The following is a 27,027-nucleotide window of genomic DNA, read 5'->3' as shown; positions in this document are numbered from 1 at the left end:
GAGATGGGTTATGTTAGAATAATATTTATTTGTTGTTGTAACTGAGATTTCTATGGAAAGAACTAAGTTTTCTTTATATAATGCCATCCTAAATAACACATGTGCTATATATTGATAATTTTACAAATATATTTCAAACTAACATATGCAGTTTTTAAAAATATCATTATGTAACAAAAATCTAATTCTTCTGAACTTTAAATTTTACTTTTCATAAAGCAGAATAGGACTTTAAAGTACCCAAGATTTCACTGACTCTCCTTGCCAAACTAATAATTATGAACAGTAATGCGATGACAGCAAGATTTATGTGTAACAGTCAGCCTGCTTCATGAAAACAGCTGGAGAGCTTACTAACTAAGTCACATGGCCATATATGGGGAACTTCCTTTCTACAAAATGACAACATACCTAGAATGAAAAAAAGATATATAAATAGTTATAGAGCACAGCATATAGGAATTGTAAAGCAAGAAAAATTCACTAACTTATGTATTGTACATACTTGCGTTTTAGGATTAAAGTCAGATTTTTGAGCACTTGGAGAGACTCCGAGGAAGATCAGTAAAAATTAAAAGTGAGTTAAGAAAATAGGCCTTAGGAGAACTTGAATTATATGTGTAAAGGAAGGAAATTTAGTATTTTTAAGAGAAGGGGAAGGCTTCTATATTTAAATATATAAACCAATGATCATAGTTGATTTAGATTCAGAGAATCACATTTGAATATCCACTCTTTTTTATACCTAAAATGACTATGGGCAAGTCATTCTAGGGCTCAGTTTCCCCAAGTGTAAAATGAAAGGTTTGGATTTGATGTCTTTGAATATCATTTCCAACCCTAAATCACACAGAATCTGAAAGTTAGAAGGGACATCAATGACTATCTAATTCAACCTGTGCTTGACTAAGAATCTTACTTAGTACATCCTTAAATGGTCTAATGAAGGAGAAGAGACTGTACCACTCTACAGAGTGCTATCAATGGTAGGAAATTTTCTTTACATCAAGTTCAAATTTGCTTTTCTGTGATTTCCATAATTCATTGCTCCTTTCTCTACCTTCTGGAGCCAAAACAAACAAATCTAAATTTTCTTGCAGAGGACAGCTATTGAAATACTTTAAGATAGCTACTCCCTAAGTCATTCCTTTTTGGAGTTAACATCCCTAGTTCCTTCAGTTGCTTCTCATGTAGCATAGCATGGAAACTCAACCATCCTGGTCACAATAAAATAGACAGTCTTTAGCTTATCAGTGTCCCTTCTAAAATGCACACAATAAACCATAATCAATTTGACCAGGGCAGAGTAGAGAGATACTATCAACAACTTCTGCCTCTCTTAATATATAGTCTAAAATCTCCATAAATATTCTTTATTTCAAATAATGAAACAAATAATAAAAGGGAATAAGGTTCAACTTTAAGGAAGAGTTCCTAGTACTAGACCATCTAATGAAAGTCAATCTCTTATGGAGTAAACTTCTTCCGGAAGTGCTGGAGACTTTAAAGAACAAGATAGATAGTGATCTTTTACTGGGATTTAAGTGTTTTAAGTCCATTAGTGCACAAAATAATCTTCATATTAAATTCATTACCTAATAATCACAACTCTTAGGTGCATTGGAAAAGAACTAAACAGAATCAAGATGCCTGATTCCTAGTCCTTAAGCTATCATTAATTAGTTGGATGACCTTGGGCAAATCAATTAAGATTTCTTAACCTGCATTTCTTGTTCTGAAAAAGAAAACTGGAAAAATATTTCTAGATTTTTTTCCAGTTCTGCGATTCTAGTATGGTATGTTAAACATTTTATTATAGAATTAGTACAAATTAATCTCTTTACTCAGGCTCATAATTCCATTTTTGATAGCTTTTACATTTCTGAGACTTCCATTTCTTTTCTCTCCCTTGTCAATAAAAATATTAGTGCAGAGTTTCTTAACCTGGAGTCTCTAAATGAGTTTTGTTAATATTTTGATAACTGCATTTCAATATAATTGGTTTCCTTTGCAGTCTCAAGTATTTTATTTTATATATTTAAATGCATCATTTTGAGCATGGGTACATAGATTTCATAACACTGACAAAGGGTAAGGCTCTCCTAATCAGTGACTGATACACATAATGGCATAGAGACTTCTTAACTGTCCTTTTAATGCAGGGCAATCATTCTCATAGAAAAGTCACCAATTAACACATATCCTTTTGAAATTCCTTCCCTAGGTAATGAAATGAACACTACTTCTAAAACATGTAGAAGATTGTATAAATTAATTACAATAATTTTATCTGCTTTTGCTACAAAATCATAGAATTCTAAAACTGAACAAAAAAGCCAAAGAGAACATTTTGGTCAATGCTCATTTAAAATGTAAGGTCTAGCATATTCATATTTATTGCAACAAAACATATGCTTAATTAATGATACATCAAGTCTCCCAAGCACAATCCTGGGTTTTTCCATTAAACTCTATTGTCTCTATCTAATTGACTAAATTTCCTGTACTAGACTAATGTTTGTATTCAAAAGGCATACATTCTTTAGATTAAAAATCATTTGCTAGAAAACAATTCCTAAACCACAGACAAGTAAGTACCTATAAAACACATACATTCTTCCTTTTATCTTAATTCAGGCAATTCAACTATCCTGCAAGTCCCTGTCAGGTTGAAAAGGACCTGAGAGTTCAATTCAATAAGAAATATATTTTGTGTATTAACAGGGTCCTCTAGGATTCTTTAAAATATTGTACTGAAAAACAACACTTTTTATAAATTGCCCTCTTGTTTAGGGTTCATTATTCTGCTTGTTGGGAGTGCATTGCTTGTGTGAAGTGTGAGAAGATGATATTGGAGATTAGGTAGAATACTGAATATAGAGTCAAGAGACCCGGGTTATACTGCTAACTTTGTCCCTAACTAGCTATGGGAGCCTAGACTTCTAAGAGATATGAGGATTAGACCAAAAGATCACTAGCTTTAAAATTCTATTTCTGTAATTTTATTCTATAATAAAAATGAATACAATAGAAACTGGGAGATGAGAAAAATGTGAGGTAACATAATTCTGGATTTTTCTAGTACTGGAGTCAGTAAATTATTTCTTTTATTTACTAGCTATGAGACCATATACAAGTCACCTAAAATCTCTGAGCCTGTTATCTCACCTGTAACACAAAGATAAGAAGCCTGTAGTACTTGTTTCATAGGCTTATAGTAAGGCTCAACTCACTTTGCAAAGCGAAGCACTTTGCAAGACTTAAAGTTCTTTATCAATTTCAACTATTTCTATGCAGACAGAGGTAGGAAAAGAGAGAAATCCATAAACAACCATTTCCTATTTCAGTCTCATAATTATAAAATCATGAGTGGCAAAACCCACAGAAAGAAGAATTCCTTTTTTTTTTTTTTGGTGAGCCATTTATTTTGTAATTTTAAAGGGGGAAAGAGATCCTTTATAAAAACATTCTGCTTAACAGAACCCCAAATATCTAGCCACATATAAATGAAATCATCTGGAAATCTAGTTTTATCAAAAATTTCATCTTTCAGTGTTATATACATTGCCCCCTTAGAAAATGCTTCGGTTTCTAAAGCCCAGTCATAGAGTTCACTTTGAATGAAAACATGGAGCCTATGTTCCCTCTTAAAGTTGGACTGGCTTACCAACCAGCCTTGGCATGTGTGTTTCACTATTAGAATTGCAAACTTGATTTATATATAAAATGTGTATATAAACTACTTATCATAAGTGCTTTACCCTTTCTAAAATATATAATTACTAACAGATTTTTATTTGTAACAAGTTTCATTAAAGGCAAGCACTAAACATTGGTAAATACCATGTTTACCAAATAAGCCAGGATAATGATGTGATTATCCCCACTGATGGAAATTTTAATGAGTATTTTCATTTAAAACTTCACCAATTTACCCAGATAATCACAAAGAAAGAACTTGTATAGAAATAATTAAGGTATGATCCCAGGCTCCCTCCATAATTAAGGCTATTTGCAAAAGTAACAAGCTAAGATTTTCTCCTTAAAACAAGAACTTTATAAACTGGGTAACATGGCATCTGGACCCCTTGTTTGTTATTTAGGAGAATGCTTAGATAAGTGTTAAATATACCATAGACAGTCACCTAACTGGATCCTGCAAAGAACACTAGGGCCCGAACTACTTCTAGGGGATTTCTTGTTTCTCTATCTTGAAGATTTCTGAGAGTCTAGACACATGCTGGATCCCCCAAACCTGCTTTCCCAATCCAGCCTACACTTAGATCATAGGACAATAATTTGTGAATTGAAAAGGGTCATAGAGATCATCAAGTCAAGTCCCTTTAGGTACAGTCATTTGCAGGGTTGCATAGATATTTGGTCACAAAGCTAGTAGGTAGAAGAGTTGTGATTTGAAGTTGAGGCCATCTTACTAAATCCTCCCTGCTTTGCACTACACCAAGATTTCTTTTCTTTCTTTATATTCACCACCTCATGTATGAATGACTTTGATTTTCCTTTATTAGCGACAGGTTCTGAATATCTGACTTCTCTAGACACAAGTTCGTCCATCTTAGAATATGTAAAACTAGATTAGTGTGTATCTATCTGGTCCTAGATTCTACTATGTTTCACCCTAATTATCTATCTTCCCACAATATCCTATCTTCCCCATCTTGCTCTAGGAACAAGAATCAAAACAGCACCAGCATTGCACAGGCTAAGAACATATCAATCACCTGTCTTATGACTTTACTTACCATCCTCATAATTTCCTAAACCAAAACACTCTTCCAGAGTCACTACTTCCCTGTATGTGCTGCCTTTTTCTTAGAATAGAAGTTCCTTGAGGGCAAAGACTGGTTTATTTGTATTCATATTTCCAGCCCTTGGCACATGGCCTGGAACTTAGTAAGACTTAATAAAGGTTTTTTTTTTTTCATTCATTCATCTGGCATAGTCAGAGGAAACATTTCCATTTCGATATAAATTAACACCTGCATTTTCCCATGCTGACTCGGCATGCTAGCTTATTTACAAATATATAAATAGCTGTAACTTTACTCTGGTCTCATTGAAAAATCAAAATGGCATCATGCAAGAGAAGTACCCTAGCAGCACAGTTTACTATTACCTACACTTTGGCTGAATGAGTGAAATGTAAGTGGAGAGATGCCAAAGTACTTGACACTTGCTAGTCAGCTTAATCAGACACCCTCCAGTTTCCTGTAGTAGAAGTACCAGAGTTCTTCTTCTCACAGCCAGAAAAGTCATTTACATAAACCAGTGGATCAGATAGAGATTTAAAGCAAAAGGCTTATAAAATAAATATAAAAATGTGCCATATAGTTGTATTTATAGAGATTCAAGGGCAGTCATTGAGCCTGCATGAAGATATGTAATCTCTCTCTAATAACTAAATGGTATGAAATATTTCCACAAAAATGATGATTCAAAAAATATTTTGTTTCCTATTTTGACCCTTTCTCCCCTCTGTTACAATAATGGGGTTTAGTCAGCAGCATGTTCATGGGGATATGAAGATGAAGGGGTTGAGGTCATAGTCTCAGTTTTGGCATGAGTTTTGGAGTAGATTTGGCCACCCTTCTTTAAACTGTCAACAACATATTATTGTTGTTAATATAGATTAGTAATAATATTATTGATTAATTGTTGATTCATTCATTAATAATGAATAACAATTAATAATAATTAAACTACTCATAAAAACTCTATAATGACAATAAATAGTTTGAAAATGGGAGATTGCTAAAGAAGGTGTTCTAACTGTTGATTCTGGGTGACTTCTACAGACTCTCCAATCATGAACTGATTGAAATTAAGTATGTGAGGCTTATGTACCTGAAGTCACCTGAACTCAGTGCTTCAGAACACAAGTTTGGGTAAAACTACAACTGCCTCAGTTGATCCTATCTGGCCATCATTTGTGCTAATCCCTTATATTCAAAGACTTCTCTTTTCATCTGCATTGTTTCTTAACATTTAATGAGAATTCTACTTTTGAACTCCAATCTCATGAAAAAATAAAGTCACTTAAGATATTATTAAATTGGTGATTTGAAAAGCAGTGTTGAGAGGGGTATATCTTCCAAGGGAAAAATTGTAGGTGAAGGGAGTTGGGGCAAGGATACATTTCTGTATGAACTGTTACATACTTTACTATGCTAGTTATCTGGAGCATTTGAAAGAAGGAGGAGAGTCCCATGGTTGTTCACACTGAGACATCCCATTGTTGAGATTCTCAGCAGACTTGTCTGTTAACTTGGCTCACTTACATATTAGGTTACCCAGCATGACAATGAAATAACACACATAAATAGAGACACTCCTCATTGTTTTATGTGAGATCAAAGAGAGTTTCAATGCTATTTTTACTCTACTTTACTCCTATGTTGTGATTGCACTGTCAACTAATAGTAATTTGTGTTTACATGCCACCTGCCAAGATCCAAATCTTAGTTCTAAAAGCTATAAAGCACTATGTCAATGATCTATTCACTTGTGTAACTGATCATTAACTAAAGTGTTTTGCAAACCTTACTGTACTTATAAATGCCAACTATTATTGTTGTTAATAGTATTATTAGATCTAGGGACTAGACCTGTGATTTCATTGGTCAAAGGCAAGATTTGCAGTGCAGTCTTTTTGCTTTAGGCCTGACTCTCTAGTCACTACACCATAAGTGCCTCAAAATATTGAATGGCTGTACTATTATTTTGTAAATTGATTTTTTGTTGTTGATATTTCAAATCTTTTGGTGGGAGAAACCTAAGAGAAGTATTAGGAATTTATGGTGATGTACAAAACCCAAAAGAATCAATGAGCCATTTTAAAAATTAGAATATTCCTTCAAGAAACCTTTTTTTTAAAAAGAGAATTAAGTAGTCACAAAACAAAATGACAATAAAAGAAAAAGAATCTTGAAGCATTCAATTCTTAGGCTCCTATGCAGTCATTAGATACACAAATTCCCAAGGAAAATCATGAAAAATGTATATTTGAATCAAAGGGATAAAATATCAAGAAAGAAAGGGGAGGGAATGTATACAATCAGAAGAGCTTTAACTTTCTTATTTATTTTTTTCAGAGTATACCATGAACACTAAGAATATGAGTTCCTAATGTAAAATAATTTGTATTCTTTATGATTCAAATCAATAGAGGAATAAAGACTTACCTCTTTTATGAAATATGGAAAAAGAAGGAGAATTTAAATGAAGTTGTTTCAACACATAAACATATAATCATTTGCCCTTGGACACACCATGGTAAGAGGCTATATGATTTTTTTTGCATAATGCAAATAGAGCATACGTTAACTTTAGAATCTGAATTCAGTGCTTTAATCATCAAATAGTATTATTTCTAAAAATTTAAAATCTTCCATTTCTCCTTGGGAAAGGTAAAATATCATAGTCTTGCAAAAAGAGAAAACTGACACTTCCAAAACAACTGAAATATTTCTTCAAAACTTATTTTCATTTCCATTCTCACAATTCCTCTCATGTGAAAGGTTACATGGCATAATACATAGAAGATTCAGGTTCAAGAAGGTACATTCCCATCATTAGGAATTTTCTACAAAAAGAAATCCAGGTCCAGTCCCTATGTTCCATGTTTTCACATAATGTTAGTGTCTCTGTAGGTAATAAATAAAAGGCACAAATTCCAGGAGTACCTAAAATAAAATCTATTTAATCAACATACTTTATGCAAGATACTGTCAGATACAGAAAAGAGAGAGACAGACAAATATAAACATAAACATTTGTATATATAAATTTATCTAAATAAAAATATTCAAAAAGCTAATTGTCCCGTAATATCTCAACATAAAGCACACAGTCGCTTACTTCAGAAACTCAGAAAAAACTATGATTTCATTGTATTACTACTTTTGTTGTTGTTGCTGAAATGTTTTCCAGGCATGTCTAACTCTTCATGACCCCATTTAGGGTTTTCTTGGCAAAAGTACTGAAGAAGTTTGCAACTTCCTTCTCCAGCTCATTTTACAGATGATAAAATTGAGGTAAAGGGGTTAGGTAACTTGACCAAGGTCTGAGGTCAGATTTGAGCTCAGGAAAATAAGTCTTCCTGACTCCAAATCTGGCACTCTATCCATGATGCCACCTAGCTGCCCTTCAACACTTAGTTAGACCAACCTGAAGATGGACCTTCAACAAATGAATCTCTCTTAACTTTACTAGGATGGAACTCAGACAAACAGACATAAAACCCATATTTTGAACTGGTACTCAGAACCTTTCCACCTTAGTAGAATCTGTTAGAATTTGTGCTTTGTCAATGAATCTTTTAAGGCATCCTAATAGAATACTGGCTAAGGACTTTAAAGAGTTACATCATATCAGGACCTATTTTCTGAGTTAATTGTTAAGTTTAATCATTTGGGAAAGTAGCTTATGTGAAACTATTAGAAATAAACTTTACCGAGGGGCGGCTAGGTGGCACAGTGGATAAAGCACTGGCTCTGGAGTCAGGAGTACCTGGGTTCAAATCCGGTCTCAGACACTTAATAATTGCCTAGCCGTGTGGCAAGCCACTTAACCCCATTTGCCACATAACCCCATTTGCCTCACAAAACCTAAAATATGTATGTATATATATCTATACTTACCGAGTATCTCTAATAAGAAGTGCATTGCCCAGTTTAAAACAAGTTTTTTCACCTCCACAGGACACTTGTCTAAGAGAAAATCTATCTCCCAAATCAAAACCTGTAAAAAATGATATAAAGATTTAGTTCAGGGGGCGGCTAGGTGGCATAGTGGATGAGGCACTGGCCTTGGAGTCAGGAGTACCTTGGGTTCGGGTCCGGTCTCAGACACTTAATAATTACCTAGCCGTGTGGCCTTGGGCAAGCCACTTAACCCCATTTGCCTTGCAACCCCACCAAAATAAATAAATAATAAATAAAAGTATATTGCTAAAAAAAAAAGATTTAGTTCATCCAATAGTTAAACTTAAGAAAAATAGAGGAGACATTGACTTTTAAAAGGATTATTGTTGTTCCTGAATATAGACTGATTGATGAGATTTTTCACCTGTTACTGTTGGTCAGCAGAATTTCCAGATTAAATTTTTTTCAATATAAGGGACAAAAAGATGAAATTACTTCTCTTGATGTTGCAGAATGATTCTGCCAAAGAGATTTTCCATAAGTGCTGATCCAATCACATAGCTTCTCTACTCAATCAACTCCAGTGGTTCCTCATTCCCTCTAGAATCAAATATAAACTCCTCTTAGGCTTTTCAAGTCCTTTACCATCTGGACTTTAACTTATCTTTCTTGTCTTATTTTTTTATTAGCTCTCTTCTTTCACTTTAGAAGTGAGTCAAACTGGTTGTCTCTGTTCCTCATCCTCCACTCCCCACTAGTGGTTCCCCATGCCTGCACCTCTCTCTCTTTTCAGATTCCTGTTTTTCTTGATAATCCCCACCTTGTATGGGAAGCCTCATTTGATTTGTCTCAATGTTTGTACCTTACCTCTGCTGATTATTTTTAATTTATACTGTACATTGTTTATGTGTCATTGATTGCTTGTTATCTTCCCCAATTAGACAGTGGGCTCCTTGAGAAGAGGACCTTTTTCTCTTTTTTTTTTTTTGTATCCCCATAATAAGTACTTGGAACTTAAATGTTTGCTTGTTTGTTTGTTTACATATTCATTTATTTTCTCTCTTGCCCAGGGTTACACTGGCAGTGTATAACAGGGAAAGGATAAAAATTACTAATAGGTTTAAATAAGACTGTGGTTCTAAAGTGTGCCCAAAAAATAATGAAAAATCTGGTTCCCTTTTTTCTAAGTTAATAAAGAAAAACATGAATTTGAGGCCACTGAAGCCATCATCCAAAGGAACAATCTTTGTAGCTTAGCACAGAAATTAATAAATGTCTTTTCCATTCATTCAAAAATTATTTCTGAATTTCAAAATTTCAACCTTGTCCATTATCCTTTTCCCAGATGATTTTATTTTACTATTTTCCCCTTTTCTATATAAGTGAAAATACTTTCCAAAAATTCTGTGCCAGGGTCTTCAACATTGCTCTAAATTTTCAAATATCTCTTGCCTTGGTTCCAAGTTATAAAGAAACTGACAATATAATTCCATACAAATCAACAAATGTGTCCTAAATATTCACTAAATGTGGATGGAGTACTTTGCTAGATAGTCTGAGGATTACAAAGAATGGAAAACACTATCCCTGACTAATGGTAAAGACTCATCTAAATTAATACATTATACACTCAAAAAAAAGCTATAGTAGACACAACACGTCAATTTTCATCCTTTTCATGTTTTTGTGCGGATCTATACTGCTCACCTGAAACAGGAAGGTTCTCTCTACTGATTTGTGTAAACTGTTGTCGATCTGCTGTTAATTCAGGACACAAATTTTCTATAAGAGAATATAGTGAGAAAACATATTACAGTTCTCATTATAGCACTGCAAATAAAAATTTAATCATTTTACATTAAAGCTTTCCAATCATTCTTCTAATTATGACCTAAAACTAGAGTTAAAATGTGTAAATAAATTATTTGAACGTCAGCTTTCTCTTATATTCAAGGGGAATTAAATAAAAAACATATCCTTTAAATTTGATTTAAAAAATTTCCTATTCAAATTATATTTAATATGGTATTTTAAAAGAAAAATTACACTTTACAATTTACTATGAAAATAGGCAACTAATCATATATACGGGAAACACTAATCTTGATGATAGATCCTTACTATTTAACCAAAAAGAGAATGACAGAACCTTTCATCCAATTACAAATGTACTAAATGACATTAAGCTTTAGAATAAAAGGGAAGACAATTAACCATGCATTAAGGAAATGAAAATGGAAAGATCAAAGCAGAGATAGAGAGAGATACAAAAGCTATATAGTAAATTTAAAACATATATATACACACATACATCCATGAATCACACTGAAATCACATACTAAATCAACAAGTTGAGTATTTATTATGCTTGTTGAAATTTGGGACATTCAAAGTTGTATAAGGGATAGACTCTAACCCCAGGGAATTTATATTTATTTATAAATGTAATAGTCACAATCAATATAGATTTGTAGGACAACAGGCTGGTAAGGACTATAGAGATTCTCTAGACCAAGGATTCTTTTCCTAGGAGCTGTGAATTTATCTGCTTTTAAAATTTTGACATTTTAAAATAATTGATTTCCTTTATGATCTATACATTTATTTTATTAATTTATTAATTTGTGCATTTATTTATTTAAAAACAGTATTCTGAACAGGCTTCATCAGACAGCCAAAAAGTTCTATGACACAAAAACCTTTAATCTAGTCCCATTATTTCATTTTACAAATGATAAAATTGAGGACCCAGATATATAGTCAGGGCTATACTTAAACCAACTCCAACCTACTATATTTACATATAGAAACAGTCAAATGATAAAAACCAGAGCATGATTCTTTTTTGTTGTTGATTGTCTAGATATAACAAAATGATGGAGAAAATAATAACAACACAGATTAAATTTTAAAGTCTGGTATGCATACTTCTTTCCATTCAGAGCTGGGGAATAGTAATTTGCTGTAGATTAGAAATAGACCAACTAGCAGATCAGAGCTTTGAACTTTTCAAATGTCCTTTCCATTATATAACTGCTATCATCAAATAACATTTATTAAGCAATAGTATACACAATTATATGCTAATTTTTCTATATAGCAACTCAGGGACTTGTTGAATATGGGTTACTTGCTATTTTATCCTGATTCTGGAAAAAACCTTATTAATGTCATATTGTTATGGTATTTCAGAGTTTGCAAAGTGCTTTTCTCACAATCCTATCAAGTAAAGTTATCCTCAATTTACAGCTGAGGGAAAAATGGATCTTCTTGAAGGATTCTCCTTAGTAAGGAATGACTCTTCTTCCTTCACACTTCAAAGAGAACTATGCCTGCACTTCTCTTTTGCAATTATCATATATTATTTCATATACTAGAGGATTAAATATGTGTTACATTGCCTAATATACTGGAAATTACAATTTTTGTTGTTGTTCAGTTATTTTGGATTTCTCATTATCCCATTTGAGGATTAAAGATACAGAGATGGTTTGCCACCTCTTTCTCCAGCTCATTTTGTAGAAGAGGAATTGAGATAAACAGGATCAAGGGACCTGTCCAGGGTCACACAGCTAGTAAGTGTCTGAGTCTGGATTTGAACTTAGATCCTCCTGACCCCAAACTTGTGCTCTATCTACTGCATATCTGGCTGCCTGGAAACGCCAGTAGAGTTTATTTATTTCTTATTCATTCTTATTTATTTAGAGCCTAGTACAATGTCTGGAACATAGTAGACTCAATAAATTTTTAAGTTGAACTGAATTCTTTACAAGCAGGAATACGGACTAGATTGTTTTGTTGGGCATGGAAGGTTTAGACCCTGAATTGAATAATAAAAACTTGAACAGACTCCAAATAGCATTTAACAATTTTAGTTTATCTAGAAAATTCTAAAATGTTTATTTCTTGACATGGAAGTGAGGTTTAAAAAGCACTATCATTAAGTATTTTGTAAATAATGTTAAATTAAGTGATCATAAATCATGTTTAAAATGAACTAAAAAGTACACTTTTAAGGGAATAAGTGTTTTTTTCATACATATCTTGAAATAAAGGGAATATATTTATGATATGTAAGTAGGTTTGGAGCATCTAATATTTCTTATATTTTAAAAAAATTAATTATTAATGTAAACCCTAATCTTTTTTTTAAAATCCTACTCTTATTTTCCTAACAACTCTGTTAGCATTCAACTAAGTCAGTTTTTAATTCCTACAGCATATGTAGGGAAAGTCCCTACACAAACCTATCAAAATCAGTTTGAAGACAGAAGCAAAACCCGGGACTTTCCACTGTGACTCTTGGGTAACAGGAAGAAGGCCCGATCTAATATCAAAATAGTAAACCAATTATATTGTATCAAAATTCTTTCAAGGGCTTATAAAGTTGATGATCTGAAAGCTCTGAAATGTGTCACTTTAGCATGAATGACATTCAGTAACTATTTGGTAATATTCATGAACTCATATTCTTTTTGGGAAAACATTTGTTTTAGTAAATTTAAAGAGCTTTACCCATTTAGAGAAAAAAAATTTCAATAATCATAGTTACAGTCATCACCAAGAATTTTTAAGTTATTTTGTTATTAGGTGCCTAGATGCATGCTAGGGACTTGTAATACAAAGGTAGAAATAAAAACAAACCATTTAGATTTAATAGTTGTTTATTTTAGATTGATATTATAATATAATATTGTTTTATTATATATTATAATTATTATATTATATATTATATATATAATATTATATATAGCAACAGCAGCACAATTTATATCATACAAATATTTTTTAAAGTCCTGATAAAGAGAGGTGGCCTGGAATGATGAATAGAGGGTCAGCTTTGTAGTCAGTCAGACCAAATTACAAGCCCTGCCTCTGATATGTCCTATGTGCTGGGTACCCCAGGCAAATCACTTAACATTTTAATGTCTTGATAAACTCCCTAAGATTGTAAATTGCAAACAGATAGATGGATGGCATCACTGAAAGGAGTTTTGAAAGTGGAAATTTCTTATATAAATAAAATCATGGGTCTCTAGACTATTTCATTGTCCTCAAAAAAGTGTTTCATACATATATATATATACATATACATATATTTATATGTACATATATACAAATATATCAGATATCCATACATTGTGTGTGTTCTTATACACATATCTTTTGAAAAAAAAAGTAAAGAATGCATTAGTTTTAAAGTGGGGATGAGGTAGAGTTCCCAGTTTTTATAATTCTTTCTGTGAGAACATGTCAATAGAGTTTAACTTCGCATTTAAGCAATGAAGGCAGGGACCTAAGTGGTAAGATTTAAGGGGTTTCAGGAAAGACACAATCCCCCAAAATACCTTCCTAGCAATTCAACTTCAATCTGAGCTTGAAATTTTATGTTAATTTCTTTGAAAATGCAAATATGCATGAACTGATTCATAAGGAGAACTTAGTGCTTCCCAAACCTACTTTTCTTGTGAATGAAAGGACGTGGGTAAAATATCATCAAGGTCTCTTTGAGAGGAGAGATGCTGAAAAGACGAAAAGATCCCAGAAGAGAAAGCTGGAATATTCAAGAGATACCTGATAGAATGTTAAAAGCATTGCCTCCTTAAGAGTCAGAGAAGCAGGGAATGTTTTTCAGAAAAACCTGGGAAGATTTTATAGACTGACAGAAATGAAGTGAGCAGAAACAGGAGTACAATTTAAACTACAACACTAATATTCTAAAGACAATGAACTCTGAAAGACTTAGGAATTCTCAGCCTTATGATAATCAATCATAGTTCCAAAGGACTTAATGATAAATCATGTGCTCTTCTTCCAGGGAGGTGATGGATTCAGATTGAAGCATATTTTATTTTTCATTCTTTTCTTCTTGGATATGATTAATTCATGATTTTTTTTATTTGCTTGACTCTACATAATGGTAATAGGTTGCTTTTCTTGTCTTCTCAATGGTGGGAGGGAGAATTGAGAGAGAAATAATTTGCATTTGAAAATAAAAATAAAATTGAATTAAAAGAAAAAAGACTCACAGGTCCTGGATTTCACTCTATTCTCTGATGTTGCCTATCTCTGACCACAGGGAGAACACTTAAATTTCCCTAGGACACATTTTCCTTTCTTAGAACTGAAGCTGGAATTCTGAAGATGATTTCTGAATTCTCTAGGTCTAAATCTATGATGCTGTGACTAACTTCATGGTCACAAATTACATACATATATTTTTATCACTTCTACATAAAGTTCATCATATTCGTAGGTATTAGAGCTGATAGTGACCCTAAAAATTTAGGTAACAATATGGCAAAGTGGATAGAGAGCTGGACCCCAAATCAGAAACATCTGAGTTCAACTCTAATGTCAGATATGAAAAAGTTTTGTGCCTCTGGGAAGTCACTTGTCTCTATTTACCTCAGTTTCCACAAATGTCATTTAAGAATAAATTAAATAAATTAATAAACTAAAATGGAAAAGGAAATAAACTCCACCTCTCACAATGGCTATGAAGATCAAGTGAGATAATAATTGTAAAGCACCTGACATATAATTAGCACTTAATAAATACCTGTTTCCTTCCTTTCTGGGATAATATTCACTTTAAAGATGACATAAATGATATAGAAAGAGATTAGGTGACATTTCAAGCCAGACAGCTATTTTAACAATAGAAGATTTTTAGTAAAGAAGATTTCATATATAATTCTATTTTATATAATATTATAATACCATAATGTAAACCTTCTAATTCTCAGACTCTCATAACAATATAGGCTCCTTACTTTTTAAAGAAAAGATACAAATTATTTTTGCTTGAAAGGAAAAAAAAGTTTATCTGATAGTATCTTCTTTTAAGAGCAGAAATAAATGTCATCACCATCCCTAGTTTAAAAGAGCTTTTCTAATATTATTTAAGTTTAAACATTCTTTGTTGTTGCTAGGAAGGGCTCATTGAAACAGGTTTCTCTCTTTTATATCCTTATAATAACGCTCTTATTGTTTTCAAAGCCTTCAGTTCTTACAAACTTTCAAGTTGATCACCCTTTTTGAGAGTTCACAGTAGTTTAAAAATAATATATTGTGTTTAGGATTTTTCTTCTATTTTTTTTTTTTTGCATCTTCTAGATAAACTTCTTCATAAACAATTCCAATCACATTTATTTTCATGAAGTTCCTACTATGGGTAAGGTTTCAGGCACTGGAGATATAAAGGCAAGAATGAGAGAACAGAATTCCTGCTTTCAAGGAGTTTACATTCTATTGTAGAAAGAAGCATCATCAGCATAACTGATAAGGCACAAAGGCACATTCTGTTAGAAAAAGATAAAGCACAAAAGTTTGGGAGGAGTCATGCCTCCTAGCATGTCCTCCTGGACATATCCAGGAATTGTGTCTAATATCCAGCTCCATCCTAAATTGAGGGCTCCTCTCTTATGGACAAAGCTAGAAGTAGCTTTTCAGATCCTGGTTTCTATCAAAAGAAAGATATATAAGGTCTATTAGTGAAAAAAATAAAAGAATTTTTCTGCAAAACTCCACTTTGGGGGTCCAGTTCTCTAGCTGGGGTCCCATGCATGCCTTCATAATCAATGAATTAGAAAAATATTAATAGCTATGTATGCTAACCTAATTCTAATTTGCTCTTTCTCTGAAGGTTAACACATATTTAATTTAATTATGAGTTTTAAGATCAAAGTCAGGGAGGTAATCAAAGGTAATCTAAGGTAGAAAGACCACTAACAATGGTCAGTTTGAAGAAAATTTAATGAATAAGAAAAGAAAAAGGAAGGGAAGAGAATAAGCACTTATACAGTGATAGTTAAATACATTTAAAAATATCTCATTTGAATTTCAAACTAAGGGATAAATAAAGGTTAAATGACTTGCCCAGAACCAAACAGCTAGTGTATTGGACCTTATTTGAACTCAGATCTTCCCAGATTATAGCTCCAGTACTCAATCAATGGTACTTTCTTTATAACCCATTGTGTTTTTAGCTAAGAGGACTACTGCCTTTCTCATTTCCCCATTTTGGTGTCTTCACTTTATATCTGGTCTGTATGAGGACTATAAACTTCATAAGATCAGGGATGGAGGTTGTTATTGTTGTTCTTTTGTTTTTCTTTATATTCTAGGCTTAAGTCATACACAGTAGGTTACTAATAAATGTCCTATAATTTGTTTCGAACCCTGAAGAAATAAAAGGATTTTGAATGTCAAAAATGAGAATGATAGACATTTCCAGGTATGGAGAATGGTACAGTTTTTGCAAATCCATATAAGCCAAATATATCCTAAAGGGAAATATTTCATTGACTTAGGGTTATTATAGTTTTTATCTCTTTTCTTCTCATTCTGACTTTTCCCAGAATTTTTTTTTTATGGGAGGGAGGAAAAGGTGAAAATATAACTTTTTCAATTTTTTTCCAAGCACTACATTAACTATATCTATAGCTATGTTTGCCTGACTATATCATTTAGCTATTTTTATCAATAGTATTATGGCAATAGAAATATATATACAGTGGATACATAATCCCTACATCTCTGTCAGCAGTCACTTCTTTTATACTTTGCCCTAATGGTAAATTTCCATTTTCTATCAACTCACTTAATAGCAGTGCTCCTTCTATTACACTTAACCTGAAGATTAGAATAGAAAAGAACAGCAATTTGCTTCAGGCATGCAACTATTGCTTTTGTTGTTTTGCATTCTTTTTCATAAGTGGATCAATATGAGAGCCTTCAGGTGTTTTATATTAACAGCAGCAAAAACGTCAAAACAAAATTCCTAACAGAGGGAGGGAAGCGCCTGTGGGTCTTTACAATAGTTGCTAAAAGCCCTAGGCCTTAGGATATAACTACATTGGTTATTCATGTGAGAGAATATACATGGCATATTATAAGCTTGAATAAAAGTAAAAATGGTAGTTTTTAATTGAAAATTTCAAGCCAATTTATTAAAACCATATTTCACTAAAATTAATCTTGTAAATTAATAGGAAATTTATTATATTTACAAATATAATTATATTTACAAAAAGTTCATTCAGATTAACTTTTTAACAAAAACTCCTTTTTGGGTTATAAATTTTTTTAATAACTCAAAGTATACATAGACTCAAGTTTAATTCTAAAAGAATCTAAATAAAAGAAAAATTACTACCTTAATGATATTAGAGGAATCTCAGTTGTAGCACTGGAAAGATCTTTGGCGGTCATCTAGTTCAGCTAAGATAATGAAGACTCAGTAGGGTTAGTGAGTTGGTCAAGGTTACAGAGGCAGTAAGTAGCCAGACTTGGAGTTAGGAAGACATCCAACTTCATGTAATTACTAGCTGTGTGACCCTGGGTAAGTCACTTAACACCATTTGTCTCACTTTCCTCATCTGTAAAATGAACTGGAGAAGGAAACAGCTAAACCATTTCAATATCTTTTCCAAGAAAATCCCAAATGGGGTCATAAAGAGTCAGGCAACGATTGAAATGACTGAACAACAAAAATTCAGCTGAAATTTGAACCAAGACCCACAGGCTCAAAATCCAACATTCTTCCCAAATCATTATGCTTCACTCTCAAGTACCTGGAGGTTTAATCAGTTATCAAGTAGCCAACATTTTCAGATATGCTCTAGGGACATATGGACAAATATGAAACAACAGTCCCTTCCTGCTCACAAGAAGCTTATAAATATTTTTAGGAAATATGTTATTAAAGAATATGTAGGGGCCAGTAGGTGCCACAGTGGATAGAGCACTGGCCCTGGAGTCAGTATCTAGCCTCAGACACTTAATAGTTACCTAGCTGTGTGATTCTGGGCCAGTCACTTAACCCCAATGCCTTGCCAAAAAAGAACAAAAAGTAAAAAAAAAAGAATATGTACAGCTACAAGTAAACAGAAAACAAACACAAAGAAAAACAAGGTAATTTTCAGAGGGGAGAAGCAGAATCAGTTAGGGGATCAGGAAAGGCTTCTTGCAGGAGGCAGCATTTGAATTGAAATTTGAAGGGAACTTGGTATCGCAGAGTAGGAAGGGAAGAAAGAAGACATACCATATGGGGAAAAGGTTAGACAAAGGTAAGGAGACTAGGAAGTGAAAGAACTAGTAGAAAGTAATCCAGTTTAGCTGGACTGTGGAGGGCATGAGGGGGAATAATCAGTTTGAAATCTGAAATCTGGAATGATAGACTGAAATCAGTTTGCAAAATGCTTTAAATGACAAATGAGTTTTTATTTTATCCTCTGGACAATAGGAAATCACCGGAGCTTTTTTTTTTTTTTAACTAGGGTAGTATATGAAAAGAATTGTGCTTTAGGAATATATCACTTTGGCAGCTGAGAGAGGCATCCATTTGAAAGGGAAGAGGGCAGCTAGGTGACCAGAGCACTGGCCCTGGAGTCAGGAGGACTTGAGTTCAAATCAAACATTTAATAATTATCTGTGTGACCTTGGGCAAGTCACTTAACCTCATTGCCTTGCAAAAAAATAAGAAAGGGAAGGGACTTGAGTTTTCATTATTTCTGTCCATTTTTGCTACTTATTAGTACCCCTACCTCAGGACAAGTTGGGAAAGTAAATGAAACTCATCCTGTGGTTCCTTGTTAAAGAATATGATATACTGAAATTTGGGGAAATAGATTGATTGACCCCTTTCCTTAAAATTGAATTTGGGGAATTACTTCTGGATTTAGTTTATTCATCAATTCTCTTGACTCTAACTTCTTGACAATTAAGTAATGAAATAAGAGGAGATAAGAACTTTGTGTCTGATATCATGAAGACCTGAGTTCAAATTCAACCTTAGATATGTACTAGCTTTGGGACTCTAGGTAAATTATTTCACTTCTATCTGATTCAATTTCCTTAATTGTAAAATGGAAATAATAATACACTTAAGGGTAATTAAGTGATGAAATGAATAGAGTACCAGGACTGAAGTCAGAAAGATTCATCTTCCTGAGTTCAAATCTGTCCTCAGACACTTACTAGCTATGTGACCCTGGGAAAGTCACTTAACCCTGTTTGCCTCAACCTCTTCTCTGTAAAATGAGTAGGAGAAGGAAATGGCAAGCCACTGCAGTATCTTTACTAAAAAACAAAAAAAATCCCCCAAACCAAATGGGACCACAGGGTCAGACATGATTGAAATGACTGAATAACTACAAAACCTAGTACTTATCTCCCAGGATTGTAAGAAAATATTTGCAAAATGAATCAGCACAGTGTCTGATACATAGTAAATGCTTATTTCTTTCTATATTCCCCTTCCCATTTGCCAAGATGAAGGAAAATTGGAAACATGTCTTAATTTCTTTTCATTTTGGGGAATATAAGGCAAATAAAAATTTATCTTTGTCCTCAAATTTACAAGGATTCCTTAACTGACCAATGCATATAAACAATTTCAAAATTACCATTAGGACAATCAAAAAATCCAGGTGAAGAGATTATGATAGTCAAGATCTCAAAAATCTAAAAAATTAATTTTTCCCTGTTAAACTGAAGCCTCCCTCAAGCTAAGAAAGACCTCTGGAAATAAGCCATTAAACCAACCGTGCAGATAAAGAAAAGCAATTAAAAGGCACAACCTATCCTACATATATTTAGGTTTAACAGAACACTGTTGACAACTTCACAAGCTCCAGAGCTGAAACCTGATCCACTCCCTTAGATTTGTTATATTTTATTTTTAGAAGTAGTTACTTCCCTCCGGTAAATGGTTAGAGAGTGCACCACCAGGTCTGCACAAGACAAAACTAAAAACAGAACCTGGTGAATTAAGAAGATATTAACACATAGAAAAGGGGTGCAAATCTGGTCCCACACAGTCTGTCAGGATCTTTGACAATCGAAACAGGAACACTACGCTGACATTTTGCCAATTAACACAAAGTGAACTGTACTTGAATGATTTCCTAGGCATGTTCAGGATATGAGCTTTCCCAAGTGCCTCTTCTCTTACTCCATAATTATAATCAACCACAAAAGCAATTTTCCCTATAGCTTGCTTTATTAATTCTCCTTATTATATCATACAATATAAATGTTTCTCTTTGAAATTCAGGCTAATTTTGAATTTCCCCACTGGGAGAAAGCCTTTTCAAGAAAGAACAGAAAAGTATTTTAAGGGCCATAGAGCTGGAAGAAACTTTAGAGGTCATCTTGTCCAAATCCTACATTAATATACCTATTCTATATGGATACAAGTATCTATATCTAGGTAGGTAGATATAGCTACCTTCATTTCTGAATATACCCTCCCCACCCAATGCAATCCTTTGTAACAAAAAAATAAAATAACAGATTTGGGAGGGGGAAGGATTAGAAACAATTTAGCAAAATTAACCAATACATCAAGTAAACCTAACAGTATATGCAATCCAATACATTGATTTTTTTTTACATTTGAGGAAACTGAGGACTAGAGAGGTTAAATGACTTACCCTAGGTTTTGGAGGCAGTAAATGTTTCAGCTAAAAAGTTAGTTCCAAGTTCAACATAATTGGATTACAGTGGATTATTGGCATACACAATCTCTATTATCCTAAGACTCATTTGAATGGTCAGTTTCCACACCCATGCCCAGGATTATGTTCTATAAAACCTTCTCTGATCCTATATAGTCTCTTGAGCTCTAACTAAATTTCAAATCTGTCCAGGAATACAAAATCAAGTTCCCCTTAGCCCATTATAGGAATTAGCAGTAACTATCAGTTCTTAATATAGAAATTCTGAAGAACAACAGCATATTATTAAAAACCAACTTTCCCATTGTCACAAGCTCTCTTGTCACAAGTTACTGTGCCTTCACATTTGCTAAGAAAAGACATTAGTTAATCCCTCCCTCTTTCCTCTCCCCCTACATAAAGAAGGTAGAAGATACTCACAATGGCATTTATAGAGTAAGTAATTTAATTTTCAAGCTCACTATTCCTCATCTGTAAAAAGAGAGTACAAGTCCATCTTCTTTTCCTATCATACAATTCCTGTATGAAACCTTTATTCCACATTCACCATAACGTTCCTCTATTCTTTCAGCCTACTCATCCTCACCATGCTCTTCCACATTGTCCTCTGTGTGATACTTATTTTAGTTCTACTGAGGCAATGGTATTCCATGTTTATTGAAATATAACAACACATGTACCAGGTAATTAGATGGAACTTTGTTTTCAAGTGATATTTAGGGTCAATAAAAGAAGTTTGTAAGCTCTTCTGTACAATTCTGCTATACCAAAGTGTTGGTAATTGTACTAACTTTCAAAAATATATATATGAATATACATATAGATGTATACATTCATATATACATACATATATGATGCATATATGTGTACATATATACATATGCATATTTTCGTACTATTGGACAGGTTCTTTGGGTTTTCATCCCTACATTCTAGGCAGTGGATATTCTTCAACAACTTGGGTTTTCTTGTATGAATAAAAAGACCAAAGTTCTTGGAATAATTGATTTTGTATATCTATCTATCTATCTATCTATCTATCTATCTATCTATCTATGCATATATATATGGGCATGTTTTCTAGCCAATGGAATATAAAATCTTTGAGGGCACAGACTATTGTCAATTTTATCTTTCCATCTTCAGTATCTAGCATATATGTTTGATAATTGAGTAGATTCTATTAATTCAGAATTTGTGATAATTCAGAGAAAATTTGAGCTATTTTTATTTTGTGCATTTTTTTGAAGGGCTAAAATGATCAAATAACTGTGCATAAAAACACTACTTGGAAAGTAAATGTTTTAAATGCTTTGGAGAGCCTTTTTAAAACAAAGAAATCATAACCTTTTGCTATTTGCAACTTTTTTTTTTTTAGGTTTTTGCAAGGCAATGGGGTTAAATGGCTTGCCCAAGGCCACAAAGCTAGGTGTCTGAGGTTGGATTTGAACTCAGGTAGTCCTGACTCCAGGGCTGGTGCTCTATCCACTGTGCCACTTAGCTGCCCCCATTTACAACTTTAAAAAAATTATTTTATTATTATTGATGTTATTTAAAAATTATTATATTATATTAAGTATTATAGAAACCAAATCTCTTTATTCCTGTTTTGAAATCCTTTTCTATGATTTAATGCAATAAATTTTGCTGCTGCTTTTATTCTTACTCATTTAGATATAACAACTTTATATGTTCTTTTGGCTTCCTTCACATGGTATCCTTTTACATGTCTTCACATATTTCTTTGTATTTTTCATTCATTAGAGTAATACTATATTGAACTCGCATATCACAATTTGTTAGCCATTCTCCCAGTCATTGGATATATGCTTCTACATTCTTGCTGTGACAAGTAACAGTTTTTCAGGAGCACTTATTTCCATTCAGACATAATTGATACTCCTCCAAATTGTTCATATGCCTTCAGTAAACAAAGCCTTTTTGGGAACTTAACTACTTAAAACTTTTTAAGTCTCATTTGAGTTATTACATATACTTTTAAGTATTTAAATTGCATTTCTATTCAAATATTCTAAAGTTTCATTTTACACTAATTAAGACCAAACACCTCCTCAACTAGCCTTAATTATTGAGGAGTCATTGTATTTATAGATTAAATTTAAAATTTTGCACATAGTACATTGGCACATTAAATTTGATACATAGTAACTCCTTTCATTTTTAGACCAAATCCTACCTTTTAGGTGAGGTCTTTCCAGGTACTCCTCAATGGTAATACCTTAACTCTGAAGTTACCTTCAATTTGTATATAGTTATTCCAATACCACCCCCCCAATGTTTGAGGTTCTTAAAGATAGGGATTATGTTTTTGCCTCTCCCTTTTTAAAAAAAAGTTTTCTTTGTATTTTAGTTAGTTAGTTGGTTAGTTAGCTATTTCTTAATTACATGCAAAGGATGGTTTTTAACATTCATCCTTTCTGCTACCTTTTGAGTTCCACATTTTTCCACTACCCTCCATTCCCACCCCATGCCCCATGGCAGCAAACAATCTGACATATATTATACATCTAAAATATCTTTTTAACATATTTCTACATTAGTTAATTTGTCTCTCTTTAAATCCTCAGTGCCTTGGCATTTTGTATGTCCTTAATAAACATTTGTTGACTGAGTGAACCTGTGATTTCAGCCCAAATCAATACCTTCTCTACATTTTACAGTCTTAGAGAGCTGCTTGGGCACAAAGAAGTGAAATGGTTTAGGCAGGGTCACAAAGTCAATTTGTGTCAGAAATAAGACAGGAACCCAGGTCCTCAAAAACCAACTCTTTATCTACTGTGCCTTGACACCTCTCATATATGTTTACTAAAATCTTCTTTAATTGAACTGAGTTGAAATTGATATGGAGTAAAAGAGTTATGCAACATCCCACTTATATTTGAAAACTAAGAATCTCTAAGAAGGAAAGGGAAGATTATTTTTGTCTAAGTCACATAAGAGAATGAAAATTAAACTAGAACAAATGTTATGGAAAACCTCCTAGAATCCTTCAAAGATACATGATGGAAGTTCAATCATCTAAAGGTCAAAAAGGCAAAGAAATGATTAAATGAACTATTAACAATTCCACCCCTGGAGGTGGTTGGACAGGATGGACTCTTCAACCTTCATCATATCTATTTCTTGTGACTAAGTGATTCACAGGACAAGGATATGACCAACTTTTAGTTACTTGCCAAAAATCTGGTCTGACTACCTGACTTGGCTGTGACTGTTATGGGAGTGGTGGCAGGAAGTACGAAGAGAGCCATCCAAAGCCAAGGTTTCCAACAGTCAATGTCCTTCATGGTCCCTGGAATTCAGGTGAACAAGTAGCCACAAACCTGCAAAAGAAAAAATTTTCAGATTGATACTAACTTTGTCAACTTCCCTTTATTTCCTTCACAAATATAACTGCCATAAAAAGAAAAAAAAGGTGCATCTTATGCAATATGAATGTCTTAAAACATTAAGATGTTCTGAGAAAGTTTACAGATTAGTTTCAGATGTGTGATCAAAAAGAAGCAGTTGTTAGAGAATAGCCTCAAAATTAGGAAAACCTGGGTCCCAGTACAGCTTCTCACACTAACTGGTTGGGTGACCTTGAGCTAGTCATTTACCATTGAAGTGAGTTAAGTAATTCTCTGAGACTGAATTTCAGAGCAACTTGGAGGGTCTGGTAAATCACATCTAACACCTGTTTTGTTTTGCTTTTTTTGTCATGGCCAGTGAGCTAAGAATGGTTTTTATATTTTAAAATGCAATAAAACTTTATTTACAAATGTAAAAAAAATTCTTAGGTCTAGGGCTGTACAAAAGTAGACAGGTGGCAGGACTGAGGGCAGTTTGCCAATCCCTGAATTTGACAATCAAATTGAAATGAGAAAACCAGAATTCTTAATTATCAAGTATAAATGAAGAATGTTATGCAAGACCTGGGGCTTTAAAAAATCATTAGGAAAAAATTTAGTATCATCATTTCTGGTACCCCAATTGCAGATATAATCAACAGTTAGTAGAACTTTAATTACAATTTTTTTCTCTTTTATTATCCTTTAAGGTCAATTTTTGATAGAACTGTGAAAATAGCAACATCTATATCTCTTTATTGGCTCCTCTTTTCAGCTCTTTTAACCTTTTAACCTCCGTGCTCTAAGAAATTAGACCTTCTTTCTAGCAATTTGATATTTCATAGGGGATAAAAGACATAAATGTGAATATATTGAATGACAAAGCAAGACATGCTTTGTGATGTCAATCTTTTACCACCTCCCACATCAAAATATCCCCCTTTTGGTTTTCATTCCTATGTGACCCTCTTTACTGTTAGGTCACAAAATATGGTGAAGAGTTAATCAGATAAATTAATTCTTTTAATATATATGTATATTTATAGGTATATTAATCTTTTTATTATGTATGCTATTATATATATATATATATATATATATATATATATATGTAATTTCTACACTTCATGGCTGTGCATGAATTCTGTCATTTAACTCTAGGGATGAGAGTGAAATGAATCACGCCACTAAAAAAATAGGCATTAAAAGGTCCATCTGACCAATCAGCTTCATCCTTTCTGAGTGACAATATGGTATAATATGGCATCCAGGAAGACTTGGATTCAAATCTGTCTCAGACAGTTATAGAATCATAGATTTAGTACTGAAAGAAACCTTAGAGATCAGATAAAAGCTTCTCATTTTACAGATAAAGAAACTGAGGTTCAGAGAAATTAAATGACTTGCTCAGAATTACCTAGCTAGGAAGTGTGGGAGACAGGATTTAATCCCAGGTCTTCCCATCTCTAGATCTAGTTCTCTATTCATTATAATATGTTTTCTCAAACAGAAATCAGACATGAGATGCTTTCTTTTTACATGGTAGAATTTTGAAGGGCTACATGGACTTACACAAACTTAGAAATTTAAGAATCATAGGCTTAAAGATCATCTAGTTTGACCCTTTTATTTTGCAGATGACAAATTAGAGATCCAGGCAAGTTAAATGATTTGCCCATTCAGCAGAATTTGAACTTAGGTCTTCTAACTCCAAGGTCAGAACTTTTTCTATCCTCCTACACTTATGTGACCTGGGGTAAATCACTTCACTGTTTGCCTCAGTTTTCTCAACTGTAAAAATAGAAGCAATAATAGCATCTACCTACTGATTGAATTGTTGTTTGAGGATTAAATGATATTTAATAACTGTAGAGTGCTTAGTACAGATCTAACACATAATAGGTACCATATAAATTCTACCTATTATTATTATTATCATCATCATCATCTTATTTATTTATTGTGTGACCCTGGGCAAGTCACTTCATCTCTAAAGTCTTACTTTTTTTCCTCCTCTCTAAAAAAAGAGGGGATTGGATTGGATTTCATGATTTCCAAGTTCTCTTCCAGCTTGGGATTTATGATGTTATGAACCCTTTCCTACCTCTGACACTGCTTTAAGTGACTAAAATTTCCCTCATTAAATTAACTCTTTAGGGGCTTTCTGGAGATAGATTTGAAGTATTTTGTATTTTTTAATAATAGTGATGTGCAAAGTCCTATGCAATGTTACATTGTGTTAAATAAAACCTTGTGTATTATAAGGAAAATTCAAGGCCTCCATGTCACTGTTTTTCAGACCTGGACTCATAAGTACCAATGCCTTGTCCCAGTTGTGCTTAAATGACTAAAACAATATGTTAAATAGCCTATTTAATTCTATAACTCCTGGATTCTATCACTCCAATCCATCATTAGAAAAACAGGAAGACTCAAAATAATCCTATTACTCAGCTCTAAAATCTAAAGTTATGTCTCCCATATTACAGATAAACTGTTTTTGCTTGAAGAGCCCCTACCTTTGCCTCTCTCCCTTCCCCCACCCACCTCACA

The 27,027-nt window shown here is 33.1% G+C and overlaps 1 protein-coding gene across 1 annotated transcript in view; it reads right to left on the bottom strand.

The window, feature by feature from the left end:
• COL19A1 (collagen type XIX alpha 1 chain) overlaps window positions 1-24,458 on the bottom strand; it is a 407,957-nt gene extending 383,499 nt beyond the window's left edge. The window contains exons 1-3 of the mRNA XM_074237299.1: window positions 24,342-24,458; window positions 10,368-10,442; window positions 8,658-8,757 (exon numbers count right to left, since the gene is read on the bottom strand). Coding sequence (XP_074093400.1) covers window positions 8,658-8,757; window positions 10,368-10,442; window positions 24,342-24,432 — 266 coding nt within the window. The 5' untranslated portion in view covers window positions 24,433-24,458. The remainder of the gene's footprint in view (window positions 1-8,657; window positions 8,758-10,367; window positions 10,443-24,341) is intronic.
• Window positions 24,459-27,027: the final 2,569 nt, after the last annotated feature.

The sequence above is a fragment of the Macrotis lagotis genome, chromosome 5, assembly GCF_037893015.1.
Source record: "Macrotis lagotis isolate mMagLag1 chromosome 5, bilby.v1.9.chrom.fasta, whole genome shotgun sequence".
Taxonomy (NCBI): Eukaryota; Metazoa; Chordata; class Mammalia; order Peramelemorphia; family Peramelidae; genus Macrotis; species Macrotis lagotis.
Note: the sequence above shows the minus strand (reverse complement) of the source record. Positions and strands in the feature narration are given on the sequence as shown.